Here is a 15,834-nt window from a genome sequence, read left to right as displayed (position 1 = left end):
CCAGAACAATATGAGGCCCATTTTGTACTTCTGGAGGGCGAGGTGTGTGTGTGTGTGTGTGTGTGTGTGTGTGTGTGTGTGTGTGTGTGTGTTTGAGTGAGTGATAAACAGCTGCATCAGCCTGCTGTGTCATTAGTACAGATTATTGCAGTTGAGTGCAGATGCAGCACTAAACCCAAACATCATCCCCGCACAGCAGCAACACTGACCTTGCCAGAACCAACAGTAAAGAAACCAACTTTAAAACATGTCTTCATTAGCCAGCACCACCAGATTTACTGACACATCTGTTTTTGAAACAAACAGGCATATCTATCAGAGATAAGTATCAAAAGCATTCGATTTCAAAATGATTCTAAATAGAAGCATATTAAAATAGACCAACTAAATTACTTTTTGTATTTAATTATTTATTTACACATTTTCAGCAAGTCATAGCATTTTCACAGAGTAAGATCACAGTTATTGTCATTTGAATGACCCAATTGCATTCAAATTAGTGAGAATCAATAACTTAGGCTATATAAGCAAACCATTCAAAGTTTTGGGGTCATTGAATTTATTTTAATATTTAAATTAAATATTTAAATTAAATAATACATTTATTCAGCAAGGAAGCACATTGATCAAACATTTATAATGCAGATTTCAAATAAATGCTGTTCTTTTGAATTTTTTTTATTCTATAAAAAATGATCAGTTTTAGTAAAAAATAGCAGCAAAAAATCAGCTTTGCATCACAGGAAGAAATTACATTTAAAATATTTCAAATGAGAAAACAGTTATTTTTAATTATGTGTAATTATTGTATTTTGATAAAATAATTGCAGCCTTGGTGAGCATTAGAGACTTCATTCAAAAACTGACCCCAACTTTAATAACGGTAGTGTAAACGAAATGGAAATAATAATATTATTATTATTATTTGTTGCTGTTGTTTACATTTTGTGCCTTATTTAGTTGCATATAAATATTTTAGACTACGGATTACATTACAGATTGTTTTTAGTGTAATACTGCATTTTACAGACATTAAACTGAAGATAAAACTGCAAGATATTTGTTGACATCCGTTCCAGAATCAGCAGCGCCATCTGTCTTCACCCGACGACTGCGTTCCGGATATGACGCAGGACGCGCACTATTTGAACTTGTTTTCAATATCACGGAAGTGAAACAGAACCGTTTCTTCACAGATTTATGTTGCTATTCTTCTACACCTAAGCATTCATTCTTGTGCGTAAGTAAATACTTTATTTGTTTTATTCAGATTATTTTGTATAACCCTCAGTCTTAAATCAAGCAGAACTTTCGCTGTTTGCTATTCTATATACGTTACAGTAACTGTGCTTTTATTTGGGAGGTTCACGGGTCCTATTCATTTTGATTTTGTTATGGTTCGTTTTACACGTGAAAAAGCTGAGACATCACTCCAGACATGGCAGCGAAGGGGGCAAAGGAGACTCTCGTGAATAAACTGGGCTTTAAAAGCAACAGCTCGAAGTCAGTGGACATAGAGATCGAGAAACTGAAGAGAGAGAATCAGCAGTTGAAGAAGAGTCTGGAGGACATGAAGAAAGCTGGAAGACATCCAGACTCGGACAAAGCCAAACTCCTGGAGGTGAACTCATGCCTGCTTTCTACCTGAAATCTGATGGAGCTTTGTTTAAAATGTCAACAACAAAAATCAAGATGTCTGTGTCATTCTATAAATGTTTATAGAGATGTGTATATGTAGATAGATGTAATATTCTCTACATTTCCTCGTTATGAAGTGAAAGATTATCATCCTGCACATATGATCTCTTTTTAAAACTCAGAGGATCCTGTCCCTGGAGACTCTGACGGAGAGGAACTCTCAGCAGCTGCTGGCGAAGGATCAGGAGGTGTGTGTCCTCAGACAGCAGGTACGCTCCGCTCACGGGGACGTGGTGTCTTCACTGCAGAACCAGCTCGAGGAGAAGCAACGGGAGGCCGAACAGAGAGAGCAACAGTTTCAGGCTCTCGCGAAGGAGACCGAAGACCTGAAAAACAAGTGTTGTGTGGTTTCTGAGAGGTGTGGCACACTTGAGAAACAACCGGTAGGGGAGCTTTTAGACCCTTCGTATTAGGGCTTTCTTTAACTTTATTTTACAAGTGTAAGAATTTTGAGCTTGAAAAATGCACAGTTTCTACTTCTGTCATGAACTACTGTCATGGTTAAATAAGATACTAAATAAATGTAAAAATAAAATGAAAGATTAAATGTATATATATATACACACACACACACAGAATTTGGCAGGGTCCCTATATATATTTATTGTAAATTATATATCAATTATATATTTGCATATCAAGCTCAAAATTCTTAACGATACACTGCAGGACACTTTCCATTCTCTCTTATTAATTTAAGGGATAGTTCACCCAGAAATATTCTGTCATTAATTACTCACCCTCATGTCATTACAAACCCTCCAGTCTCGGTCGCTTTATATGATGAACAGATTGATTTTAGGCTTTTATTCACATATAAACATTGATCAGCGAACATAAACAGAAGCTCAACCGAACCGAAGCTCAACCTTGTTCCGAAGATGAACAAAAGTCAAAACGACATGAGGGTGAGAAATTAATGACATAATGTTTGGGTGAACTATCTCTTTAAAGACCTACAGAAATAACTTTGTTTTTATGCACATATTTACTTTGGGGCCTATTAAAATAAGCACTTTTTTTTTTTTTGTGGGTGTTTTTTTTTTTTTGCTCTGTAATTTCCTGTCATTTAGCATCAAGGTAAATGAGTGCATGATGAGGTTCATACACTAGATGGCAGCATTTCATCTCAAACAACTATTTTCTTACTCCGAGAAGCCGCCGCCTAACTAGTGCTGATGGAGTGATGTCAGTAGACCACAATTAATTATTTTATTAATGATGAAATAATAAAAAAAATGTAATATTTGTATCTAAATTGTTTTATTGAGACGATATCATTGGTCAACTCATTCACAGTCTTCAAGAAGAGTTCAGACTTCTTGGATTCAGTTCAGAGATCAGGAAAATCATGTGCTGCCAACACTAGACTAGGGTTAATGTTGGGGTTAGGGGTTTGTGTTTGTGTAGGAAATCAGCACAGTGATACTCAAGACCAATGAAATCTTTAGAATTTGCTCATAACTGGTTAGGGAGGGGTAATATTTGCATAAAATTCAATAATTTCATCAAGAATCTTTAATTCCTTAATCGTAGCCAGACTCTTATGAATCTCAGAGCTTTGTGAAAGCACACAAATTCCTGTCATCCATTTGAATAAATAAACACTGGAATTTTTAAATGTAAATATTCTCAAATAAACACTCTTACTGGAATTAAATTAAATGCAGTGGGCCTTAGCTCAGTCATGTAACTCCCAGTGTAATCTTTTCATTATTAAATGATGCTAACAATTCATCCTTTTCTGTCAGCCTGTCGGTTGAAGGTCCTGTTCTGATCGGTTTGACGGGTCTCAGCAGGGCATCGGTCAAAAAGGTGCTCGGTTTGCACTGTACAAGATTGGTGTTTTAGCTTATGAGGGTGTAAATCTGACACGTCATCACCTAGCCAGCGTTATGATATCTGCTGACGCCTCCAAACATACTGCGATACGGTTACATTTTGATTAGATTCAGAGGCCTGCGATCGGTATATGGATATTACAGTATTATGTGCTTATTTTTCACAATCAGTTATATTTTTATTAGCTCACAAATGCAACCAAAATATAACAGGAACATTTAATCGAACTCTATGAAAATTGTGAATCCTGTATCTCAACTGGAACATCCACAACAAAAAAATAATAATATGAAAAGTAATAAAATGTTGCACATGACCTCATCAAACAGCTCAGTGCCAATTTGACCTCTTTTTAATACATTGACATATTTTTGCACATTACATCAATACATCATATTATTTGTTAGTCATTTAATGTGTGCATTCATCCAAATTGATGTCATTGGTTAAAGATTGGGCTAGTTAGCCATAAATCGGTGGTTCAAACACAAGAAGAGGTTGCATTTTTCGTCTTTGCGATTTTAATTTTAATCATCTTAACACATTTATCTAGTTATACTTGTCATCATAATTCCTGCGAAGATTTCAGATGATGCAAACACTGAATCATCATGCACCAATGCTATATTTGTCATAATCATTTGTTAACAAACAAGTATTCATTACTTCAATGAGCTCATTGTTTCTGCATTAAATTATTACATAGTTTAAATTAATAAATTTGTAGCTAACTGACTTTGTATATGTACATTTCTGAAATACTTAACTTAGACAGTTACCTCTGATAAAAGAACACTCTAAATTGTAATATGGACTCATGCACTTTCTGTAAAGCTGCTTTGAAATGATGTGTATTGTGAAAAGCACTATACAAATAAATGTGAATTGAATATTTTGTGTTTTTATTCCCAACAGGTTTCATCTGGTGAGCTTGCGACAGTGCAGGAGCAGCTGCGAGATGTGAGTTCACAACCCAAGAGTTCAGATGAGGCGTTCCTGCTGTTTTCTGCTAGACTCATCTGTTCTTCACCTCTCTCTGTTTTTGAGTACAGGCTCTGGAGAAGAACCGAAACTGGCTTGTTTACGACCAGCAGCGGGAGGCTTATGTTCAGGGCGTCTTAGCCAAGACCAAGGAGTTTGAGACGCAGTTAAATGAAGCAAATAAAGCACTCCAGCAAAAGCTCAAAGAAGCCAGTTCAGATGGTCAAAATTCTTTAAAGACACTCAAAGTGGACAGAATCAAATTGTGGATCTATATAACCCAGTATCATCATTGGTTCTCTCTTCTTGCCCCACAGACCAGTCTGCGCAGGAGGCTCAGCGTGAGCTGGAGGCCGAACGGGCCCGTGTGAGCCGCTTCCAGGCAGAAGTGAAGGATCTGAGAGGGAGGTATGAGGAGAAGAGCAGGGAAGCGGCTCAGGCCCGGGAGCAGCTCCTGGAGGAGAGGAGAAGAGACCGAGAGATTCTGCAGGAGGAGAGGAGGTGTTCATCAGAGCGAACTGCTCGACTGCACGCTGAGCTGGAGGACGAGAGGAAGAGGGTGGCCGAACTACTCATGCAGGTACACATGCAGAATATCAACCTCATTTTGGGTGTTAGATCAATATGGACTTTTTAATTGCCCGTATTTGGATAGCAGGGGGGCAAAAGGTCCTTCTCATGCCAATATACATTATGCCGTTTTAGTTGGCAAGTACATATATTGAAATTTTGTCAATCATTAAAATATATTTTATTTTAATAATAACAGAATGCAATGGACTGGTTTAGCCTCAGTGGCCAGTCTGGCCGCCACAATTTCAATATTAAAACTTAAAGAACAGGACGAAGCAATATGCTTATTGGGGGTCATTGATGTTATCATTTAATATAGTAATGTGTTATGTTTACTAGACCTGCAATCATGAATTTTGTGCTGATGATGATAAATTGTCATACAGACAATCCTGATTAATGATTTACTGTAATTCTGTGTAGTTTTGTTTGTCACGGGCTGATTAAACCCACAAACCTTTATTTCTTTGTGTACTTTGCAACAGTGTTTTTTGTTGTTTGGGAAAAATGTGATTGAAATAGAAAAAACTGCACAATTATCTCAAATAATTGTGATTAGATTGAAAATCCACGATCAGTTGATTAATCAATAATCGCGACAGGCCTAATGTTTTCTAGAATTAATGAATAATACATATAATATACAGATTCATAATATGAGTTGCGATCTATAGTTTTTAGAAATGCCAAAGCAAGCAACTAGCACAGTTTGCTATGGGAGAATACTAAACCAGAAACTCATTTTTGTGTAAGAACTTTTCACACTACCAGTCTAAAGTTTATACAGCATTAGTGGAAGCTAGTTTTGATTTGATGCAGTTAATGGCTGATGCCGATCTCAGAATGGCCGAATATTAACAGATTGATCAGTCCAGGCTAGAACTGGATTAAAATATTGATTTTCTTATTTTTATGTAACTATCAATTTTAAATCCCAAGAAACGATTTTGAACAATTAAACATTTGCTGCGCGCCTCTTATCCAATACATCGCATTAAGCTTTGAGTTTTGCTACTTCTAATATGAAACAAAGTCTTAGCTTTTAAATTCTGTCAATTTTATCATGAAATTCAAACAATAAATACTATTTTGGTGCTCTTTAATGTGGCGTGACAGATTGATGTAGCGTCTCATTTTAAGCGAAGCGGCGGCGTGTGGAAATAAACATGAATAAACATCAGAAGTTATATTGAAAACTTTCCGAAATGTCTCATGTAATCGCTTAATCAGTGTTTCAAACACAGAAAAATGTTGATAAAACTGCTTGTAAACAATGTCACGTAACGTTACATTTACCTCTGAAAAGCCATTCATCTCATAGCTCGCTCGCTGGCTAGAAAAATGAATACTTCAATGAGTCGATTTTGAATTGAATCAAATTGCAAGTTTTTGAATCGAAATTGAATCGAATCGTGAAAGTTGTGTCGATGCCCATCTCCATTCTGCATTTTCCAAATACTATCCATTTTGGCTTCCAGTGCTTTTGGGAAATGCATCCTTGGTTGATATATTGGTATATATCTACTCATTTCATTTGACAGACATATTAACTGTATTTGTTAGACAAAATGAGCAATTCTTTTTTTTTTTCTGTTTTGAAAGGTGAACCAATTGCAGAAATCCCTGATGAATCAGCAGGAGCAGAAGAAAAGAATCTCTATATTGGAACAACAGGTATTCAGATCAACACAAGCTTTCACTGTTTCATTCCTGGGTCAATGACATGATAATCTTTTTTTTTTTTTTTTAATCTTGCTCATGTTTTTGACTTGTAATATGTATTTTGAGTGTATATGCCCCCTACTGCTGATTTGTGCTGCTCAGACTGATCTACAATTCTCACAAATTGCTTACTACACCTTTAATGGTTACACCACATGACATATTTTTAAACCAAGCCAACATGAATTTCTAAGACATGCACCTAACCCTAGATTGATGAAGATTTTTTTTTTTATATTGGTGTTATCACCCTTATTTGTCATTGACCATCCTACAGATCCAGTTGTCGGCCAAAGAATCTGAAAATGAAAAAGTAGACCGTCAAACTTCACAGCAGCAACTGCACAAAGTTTTGAAAGAGCTGCGGAAGGCCAGAGACCAGATCACACGCCTGGAGTTGTCCGTAAGTTCTGAGATGCTCCTTGATGCGTCCCGACATGATCATTGACATTTTTTATCATGTAATTGTGTAATAATATGCTTGTATTGACCTTGTGCCTCAGAAACAGCAGAGAGAGACTCGTTTCTCTGAGCCCAGCTCAATTAACAGGATGGATTTTGAAAGACTGACTATTCAAGATCGAACCACGTCTCCATCTAAAGTCCATAACATGCTAGACGAGAGTATGCTGGAGTGCCCGAACTGTGGCGCTTCTTACCCCACCAGCCAGCACAGAGAGCTGCTCGCACACCTCGACTACTGCTTCAGATAAAACTTCATTATTTACAGTGATGTATTGTAGTCACCATTCTAAAGAAATGTTTCAGTATTTTATATTAACTTGTTTCATCATATATATATATTTTTTTTAAGTAGTCACGGTTTTAAATTCTTGAATTTGAAAAGTTTGAAGGGACTTTTCTTTTATTCATAAAAGTATCTGTTTACATGGGGCATATTTAAAAATATTTTAATTTATGAGTTTAAATGTATGTTATTTTCTTAGTTTGCTTTTGGTGACCAGGTTTCTCTTTTATATGTAGTTGTTCCCAAAAAAGCGGGAACATAGTCCTTCACTGAATTGTCAACTCTACTTGAATAAAAGGAAAAAGACAGAAAAAACCCCTGTGTTTGTCTTGTATCCTCATGGCACCTCTGAAGTGTTACTTGTCTAGAAACAACTCCAATCCATCAGTCCTGACTTTGCAAACCAAATCTGTCTTGAATTAGACTGCATGTGTAAATCCTGCATTAAACTATTTAAAGGTTGGATTAGGTGAAGGCACAGTAGCCGGAGGAGAACGAGTTAATAAACTCCTCGATCCCAGGAAGTGTCATGCATTATTTCATTGCTAGTTAAGCAATATATTTGAGTAAGGATAACTGGCAACAACAATAAATACATTTATAGAATCCTGAAAGAGAGAGAGAAAAAGCATATACTCAGGATATTGTTTATGTCTAATCTAGATTGAATCAATAGATCCCTGGTCATCTGTGAAGGCATATGACATTTGTACATAATTTGGGCTTCCAGCTCATAAAACCCACGAAAACAGGATTTCAAAAAATTAGAACATGAAATCACACAGTAATTACACAGTGATACCATGGTCATTGAACCAGGTTTTGGTTCTTTTGGCAGTGTGGGCCGGTGCAAATCCTGCTGGAAAATGAAGGAAGCATGAAGTGCTCTGAAAATGTCCTGGTAGACGGCTATGTTGACTCTGGATTTAATAAAGCACAGTGGACCAAAGTCCTCTTTTCTGATGAGAGCAAATTTTGCATCTCATTTGGAAACCAAGGTCCCAGAGTCTGGAGGAAGAATGGAGAGGCACACAATCCAAGATGCTTGAAGTCCAGTGTGAAGTTTCCACAGTCTGTGTTGGTTTGGGGAGCCATGTCATCGGCTGGTGTTGGTCCACTGTGCTGTCCACTCAACGCAGCCGTCTACCAGGACATGTTCAGAGCACTTCATGCTTCCTTCATTTTCCAGCAGGATTTGCACCTGCCCACACTGCCAAAAGAACCAAAACCTGGTTCAATGATCATGGTATCACTGTGTAATTACTGTGTGATTTCATGTAATATTCTAATTTTTTGAAATCCTGTTTTCGTGGGTTTTATGAGCTGGAAGCCCAAATTATGTACAAATAAACAACTAAATACTTGAAATCGTTTAAGTTGTGGGCCCTGAATCTATAATCTATGGAAGTTTAACGTTTTGAATGGAATTATGGAAATAAATAAACTTCCATTGATATTCAAATTTTTTGGAAAGGGTCTGTATATAGGCTATATACACAGGGCTTGACATTAACTTTTTTGCTCACCAGTCACTGGCTAGTGGTTTTCCAAAGTTACTATAGCCACTCTGTAATTTCCCGACAACATAATTGTGGCCAGTGAAAATGCAGTTGGTTTGTTTTTTTTTATTTATGGGAACCAAATACACAATATTCGGTGCACGAGAATGAGATGAGACAATATTTTGACATTATTTTTAATAGTCTTTTATTTGTCTGAAATTCACAAAATGCAAAACAATGCAGGTGTGTTTTGAAATGGTATAACTAATATAGGGCTGTGTCACTAACCATTATTTTGGTAATCAAGTAATCAGTCGATTATTTTGACAATTAATTGAGTAATCGGATAATCTTTTTTGTGGTAATAAAAACAGACCGAAGTGAATAATAGCCTTTAAAATTACTTAAAATACACAAAAAATAACAAGGCAATAATTTGCTCAATAAAGATTGTTAAACTTTACATCACAATCAAATACGTGTTTATTGGTCGATCAACATTTAATTGAAATGTCCATTTAATATTTGGCCACCTGTAGAAATGCTACAGGCACTTTAATTTCTTGGACAATAACATAGACATCAAAACATGTAAACTCCAAGCAAGGGTTTACATTTTTATTTTGAAACTGCGATGAACAACAATTTGCATATTTAGAAACATATCGATGTATTGTCCTGTGTTGTAGGCTTACAAAAGATTTGCTTAACAAATCTGGTGAAATGACGCACGTTGCGTTCCCAGGCTAACGTTATAAGCAACCCAAACTCAGCATTTGCAGAGATGGAGTGGAAATGATGACAGACAGTGCAAACTTCACTATGAAACAAAGCGTGTCAGACTTTATATCTGTTCCCAAAAGCACTTTATTGTAAACTCAAACAAATAACACATGCAGAGACTGAGCATTTACTGGGAACTGAGACGCTGGAAGAAACGCGTAACCTGCACACATGTAAATAATTAAAGCGTCGTGCTTCACTCTGAAACCTGCAGCGCACAGCATCCACCTGCATTCAACTGGCCAAAGTGGAGCGAAATCGAGTTTTAATGTCAAGCCCTGTATGTATGTATGTATGTATATATAGAACCTTTCAGAGATGATTTATGTGTATAAATGCAGTGGTGGGCCGCCTTCTCTGCTGGCCCTGTCAAAATCCCCCAATTTTTTTTCATAATTAAATTAAAGTGTGTCTGAACTTGTCTAAATTCAATTACTGTATATTTCAGTACCTTACGATTATATTTCCAGGAATAATATTGTGATTTTTTTGTGAGGCTGAGCTGGATTTCCATATGTCATCTAAACGCAGCTCCGTGGACCAACACTAGTAACGTTAGTAGGCTAGCCTATACTGTAGCTAGCCTTCTGTTGAAGCTGCTGTTTTCATTGATGTATGGTTTGTTATGATAGGGCAATATTTGGCCTAGATACAACTATTTGAATATCTGGAATCTGGGGGTGCAAAAAAATCGAAAAATCACCTTTAAAGTTGTCCATTTATGCCCGCGATTGTGTTGCATTCACTTACAAAAATAAATGTTTTATATTTACGGTAGAAAATGTACAAAATATCTTCATGGAACATGATCTTAATACTACTTAATATCCTAATGATTTTTGCCATTTAAGAAAAATCGATCATTTTGACCCATACAATGTATTGTTGGCTATTGCCACAAATATGCCTGTGCGACTTATGACTGGTTTTGTGATCCAGGGTCACATGTTGATATAACTCTTAACAGATAAAACTTGACAGATTACATGATCTTATTATGTATTTCCTCACACTGACCTGTAATGTGTGTGCTGACACCCGCTGCTCTGTCTCATGGTGCAAGTTGCACAACATTTTGTCAACAAACAGCATTGATTTACCACAGTGCTGTTTGTATTGTTGGTTCGTGAGTTAAAGTGAACTTTGACTTGCTAAACTATGGTGATACTACAGTCAATCACTGAATTTAATAATGAATTCATAGGCCTACTTGTTTTGATTTTTTAAGTTTATTTGAAAAGTTGCACTTATTGTGCATTAAAAATGATTATTACACATTTTCACTTTAGCTTTGTGTAAAATTATTATCCATTCTCTTTTATTAAGTAATATGATTAATAATTTACATATCAGCTTGAAATATATAACAGATTACATCCACAGGAGCTCTTTTGAGCAGTGGTCGTTTAGGCAGCGTCACAGAAACCTGCACAATAAAAAAAAAAAGCAAAAACACATTAGCCCATTTCGATCTTTTGCATATACTGAACAATGTCTGATCATGAGTGCATATTCGTGATGATAATTCATGAGGCTCAGCCATCTTACCAGTGTGTGCAACGCGTCTGTATTTGCCCAGGAAGCAGACCTCCTGTTTCTTCTCCGTCACAGTCTTCTGGTCTTCAGCCCTGAGGCCATCAGGGTGTCGGGAGAATATGAAGGAATAACCATCCAAGCAGGTTCCATCCTCATCCATCTCTCTGCAGGAGTAGTGGATGGCGTAGTTATCGTAGTCGGTGTCAATGACCCAGTGGTCATCATCTTTGAAACGGTCACAAACAGGTCATGAGCAGATGACCTAACATGAGATTTGCACATGATAAATCTACACTTACATCCAGTCTGGAGATATGAAGCGGCTCCCCAGTATCTCAACTTGAACTTGGCGGGGTCTTCGGTATCTTCAAATGTGCCAAACATGTTGGCGCACATCTCCCAGTTGCTGAAGAGTAAAACGGCATGCGAGAATTGAATGGTTGTTATTGCGCAAGTGCACGATGTCAACATAAAATCCCACTTAAACTCACTTGAGAATGATGACTCTGCCAATAGCAGCGGCTGTCATGGTTCCCTCTTCCTCCACTTTGTAACTGACAACAATATTATCAAGAAGGAAAAGACCAACGGGGTCTTTCTTGGCCACGGCATACCATGTTCCTTGAAACTGCAAGGTCAGTGGAAATGTATGAGGAACAAAAGCTCAAAAACAAGATGTGGACTGAAGGAAAATACTGGTTGACTTACCCTCATCTTGTCAAAGTCTTGTTTGACGGTGATGTTGCTGACCTGACAGTCCTGCGCCCAGCATGTGGCCAGGACACAGAGAGCTATGCAGAACCTGAGCATGGTGCTTCTGTGCTCGAGCTGTGGGAAATGAGTAGAACAGTTAGGAAAACACCAACAAACGCCTCACTCAGCCGTCCGTCAAACACATCCAAAAGTGCGTACCTTGATCACAGTATCTGAAATGACTATCGCTCAGCTGCTGCTGCATTTATATAGGGCCGAGATTCTGCGACCCTAGATTCAAAACCCCACCCAGCGACCCAAAATTCAGCCTCCACCATCCCTGTCATTGGACAAAAGTCATTACATAAGAGCAGCGTTTCAGGTCTCCGTGTGGAGCGCGGTAGCGTTGACCTCTGCTCCCCGAATGTGTTTTTCTTCAGGTTACAGCTGGATTGTGCAAGAGCTTGAGCTGAAGCTAAAATAAAGGGAATTCTTCAGCACATGCCGGCTTGTGTGCATTTCTGATTCGTGTTCCCTGAACCCTGTTCAATAGGGAACGTTTCTGTTTTGTGAGTGTAGAACCATTTCATTCAGGTTTGTAATTGTAACCAAACGACTTATATTTGCCAGCTTATATATATATATATATATATAGAAAACAAATCTTTTTTTATTTAGATTTTTTTATTCAAAGAATCAGAACCCAGCCTCGAACAGAAACAGAGAATCAGAATGAAAAAAGTAACCAAATGACTTTAAGGAAGGGGAGGGGTATATATCTGGAAGGGGATATTTGTACAAGTTCAATTAAACCAACATAATTTGAACATATATATATATTAAATACGAGAGAAGAACAAAACACTAAACCGTGCAAATAAAATGCAAAATAGCTCACAGGAAAAAAACAAAACATACATTGACTACAACATAATCAGTTATTAATATTTTGTTGTTTCTCTCTTGGTTCTTTCTGCATGTGTTCAGAATTTCTTTATATGACAGCCTGACAAAATCCTTAACTATTATTTTAGTAATATTTGAACAAAAGGTAAATATGTCAATATATTCACTCCACGGCTATGTTCAACTGCTCATTATCACAAATATCTAATCAGCCAATCACATGACAGCAGCTCAATGCATTTGGTCATGTAGACATAGTCAAGACAATCTGCTGAAGTTCAAACTGAGCATCAGAACGGGGAAGAAATGTGATTTAAGTGACTTTGAATGTGGCGTGGCTGTTGGTGCCAGACTACTGGGATTTTCACCAGAGAATGGTTTGAAAAAGAAAATGTCCAGTGAGTTGCAGTTCTGTGTGCGAAAGTGCCTTATTGATGTCAGAGGAGAATGGCCAGACTGGTTCGAGCTGATAGAAAGGCAACAGTAACTCAAATAACCTCTCCAGAACATCCTTGATAATAACAAAGAACTAAGTGATTGTGCTGTAGAGTATGTCATGACTCTTTTTAGTGTCATTGACATAAGTTACGTAGCTGGTTTTGCAAAACTAGGTTTGCAATGACCTAAAATCCTGGGAAAACCTTGAAAAAAAAAAGATAACTTATGTAACTTGTTACAAAACCTCTTTTCTGTTGGATGAGGTTGGATAAGGCAGCAAAACATTTGTAAAGGTGACAGCCATTTTGAGGTCAAATAATTAAAGGAATAGTTGATTTAAAAATGAAAATTCTGTCATAATTTACTCACCCTCAAGTTATTTCAAACCTGTATGAATTTCTTTCTTCTGCTGAACACAAAAGAAGATATTTTGAAGAATGTCCGTAACCACAGTTGATGAGCCCCATTGACTTCCATTGTATTTTTTTTCATACTATGGAAGTCAATGGGGTCCATCAGCTGTTTGATGTGCGTTCGTACCGACCACAAACTTCTGAATGTTATATATGGTAAAAATCTACAAATTATTACTTCATATTATTACACTGCTCACTGGAATACTGGAGATATTGTGATGTCATCGTATACTTTAATATTTTAATTATATTAAATTATATTAAATTACATTATATCGTATACAGTAATGATTTTTATTGCCAGTTTGCAAACAGATGCCCTTTCATCTTCCAACGCTTTATTTGCAATGTTACTAATACAAGTTAAGTAAAGCAGATCTGATATCAAGCTAAGTAAGCCTAATCTCAGCTCATTAGATCTTGATTGTTGCAGGCTGACGATGAGCAGCAGACGATCCTTGACACACAAATGATGATCCTTTTCGGATGTTTGTTTGGGAATGAGGGGGGAAATATCAGACAACTCTGTGTTTCGGCTCAAAGGTGATGCTGATGGATTGCTGATGTTGTCTTGAATATATCAGGGTCAAAAATTCAAGACTTTACTGTTAGCCTGAGGCCTGATATCTCCGTGCACCACTGCTCTGCTCCAAGCCAAGATCACTCAATAAATACATAAACGCACTTGCTTGTTTGCGTGTGCATCAGACCCTATTTGGCTACATTAAAACATTGAGTGTGTGTTATTTTATCCATCAACATCAATTAAATGAATGGTGAGTGTGGTAAATTTAGCATTGCTGTGTCTGTCGGCTCCTCACTGTGAACTTAAACGTGCCAAGCCGAGCTCTCTCCCTTCAAGAGAGGATATCCTGATAATCACTTTTACTTAATCCTGGATTTACAAAGCCAGGTACATATAATGCAAGGCTTTTTCCTTGTACATACCGTATGCCTGCTACCTGATCCCTTCCTTGATAAAAAGAAAAAGGAGACAGATCGCTTTATTTGTCTGGCAGACTGACAGATCCTACCGGTGTAAATAGATCCTGGGTGTGCAGCTTCATCCCCAGGTGCAGAAAGGGCAAAAAGGCTAATAATAGCCCGATTTAGAGAATCTCTCTTCTTACTTGCAGAGCTTGAGAGCTAGGTTTAAGAAGGGCAATGCTTCAAAGAATTTGCATTTGGTGGTTGGCATATCATTCGTTAACTTTTTTGTATTTAATATCATGGTTTTAAACATTTAAGTGCATATTTAAGGGACTGTACTGTGATTTCTCAATATTTTTAATCATGACTTCCAGTGTGTGTGTGTGTGTGTGTGTGTATTATATTATATTATATTATATAGGCTAAATATATAGAGAGAGCAGCAAATCGGCATATTAGAACGATCTCTGAAGGATGACTGGTGTAATGATGCTGAAAATTTTGTAGAAATTAAGAAACTAATTTAAATTGTAATAACATAATGCACAATATTAGTATTTTTGCTGTATTTGATTTATTTATTAATTTATGTATTTATTAAATCAAATGAATCCCGTTTTGGTGAGCATAGAGACTTCTTTCAAAAACATAAAAACAATAAAAACTTAAACTTAAAAAAAACCAACTTAATTATTCCAAACTTTTGACCGGCAGTGAATCAATGTCTAAAAGCTTAATTTTTAGCAGCTAGGAAACAGTATTAAGTTCGGTGTCAAATTATCCTTCAGAAATCATTCTAATATTCTAATATGCTGAATTCAGTGCTCAAGAAAAAAAAAAATAGCACTATATATAGGCTATACGTAACTGAATATGCCAGTTAAAATGAAAATATTGAAACATTTTTCCACAAATGTATTATTTTAGCACGGATATGAAGATCTAAGCATGTCCAAGGACTGCAACTAATCTCATTGTGCACATACTGGGCCCGATGAACACTCAAGCGCTGGCGATGGTGATGGTGCATCAGATCAGACACACCATCGGTTTCATCGACAGACTG

General features: G+C 36.9%; 2 protein-coding genes across 3 annotated transcripts; one reads left to right on the top strand and one right to left on the bottom strand.

The window, feature by feature from the left end:
* The first annotated feature begins 1,118 nt into the window (after positions 1-1,118).
* cep55l (centrosomal protein 55 like) lies at positions 1,119-7,879 on the top strand. 2 transcript variants are annotated; one of them, XM_084135846.1, is made up of 9 exons: positions 1,119-1,240; positions 1,420-1,621; positions 1,821-2,081; positions 4,456-4,500; positions 4,593-4,743; positions 4,839-5,101; positions 6,697-6,768; positions 7,094-7,219; positions 7,320-7,879. In XM_084135846.1, exons 2-9 carry the CDS (start codon positions 1,439-1,441, stop codon positions 7,527-7,529), a joined length of 1,311 nt encoding a protein of 436 aa, XP_083991972.1. In that variant the 5' UTR covers positions 1,119-1,240; positions 1,420-1,438; the 3' UTR covers positions 7,530-7,879. The 2 variants fall into 2 exon arrangements, with proteins under 2 accessions (XP_083991972.1, XP_083991973.1); XM_084135847.1 differs by having other exon boundaries at positions 1,152-1,236.
* A 3,180-nt stretch (positions 7,880-11,059) lies between these two features.
* rbp4 (retinol binding protein 4, plasma) lies at positions 11,060-12,317 on the bottom strand. The gene is made up of 5 exons (XM_084135505.1): positions 12,094-12,317; positions 11,877-12,013; positions 11,685-11,791; positions 11,398-11,610; positions 11,060-11,275 (listed from the first exon to the last, which is right to left on the bottom strand). The coding sequence occupies exons 1-5, from the start codon at positions 12,193-12,195 to the stop codon at positions 11,256-11,258; spliced, it is 579 nt and encodes a 192-aa protein (XP_083991631.1). The 5' UTR covers positions 12,196-12,317; the 3' UTR covers positions 11,060-11,255.
* Between the last annotated feature and the right edge of the window lie 3,517 nt (positions 12,318-15,834).

Source organism: Abramis brama (genome assembly GCF_963993115.1).
Source record: "Abramis brama genome assembly, chromosome: 14".
Classification (NCBI taxonomy): Eukaryota; Metazoa; Chordata; class Actinopteri; order Cypriniformes; family Leuciscidae; genus Abramis; species Abramis brama.
This window is presented reverse-complemented; position numbering and strand designations above follow the sequence as displayed.

Excerpts from the sequence above, each read along its gene's own strand:
- cep55l (XM_084135846.1), top strand. The coding sequence starts at position 1,439 with ATGGCAGCGAAGGGGGCAAAGGAGACTCTCGTGAATAAACTGGGCTTT. Across the intron at positions 1,622-1,820 it reads ACAAAGCCAAACTCCTGGAG|AGGATCCTGTCCCTGGAGAC; the intron begins GTGAACTCATGC and ends TTTAAAACTCAG. Across the intron at positions 5,102-6,696 it reads TGGCCGAACTACTCATGCAG|GTGAACCAATTGCAGAAATC; the intron begins GTACACATGCAG and ends CTGTTTTGAAAG.
- rbp4 (XM_084135505.1), bottom strand. The coding sequence starts at position 12,195 with ATGCTCAGGTTCTGCATAGCTCTCTGTGTCCTGGCCACATGCTGGGCG. Across the intron at positions 11,792-11,876 it reads GGCAGAGTCATCATTCTCAA|CAACTGGGAGATGTGCGCCA; the intron begins GTGAGTTTAAGT and ends TTTACTCTTCAG. Across the intron at positions 11,611-11,684 it reads TTCATATCTCCAGACTGGAT|ATGATGACCACTGGGTCATT; the intron begins GTAAGTGTAGAT and ends ACCGTTTCAAAG.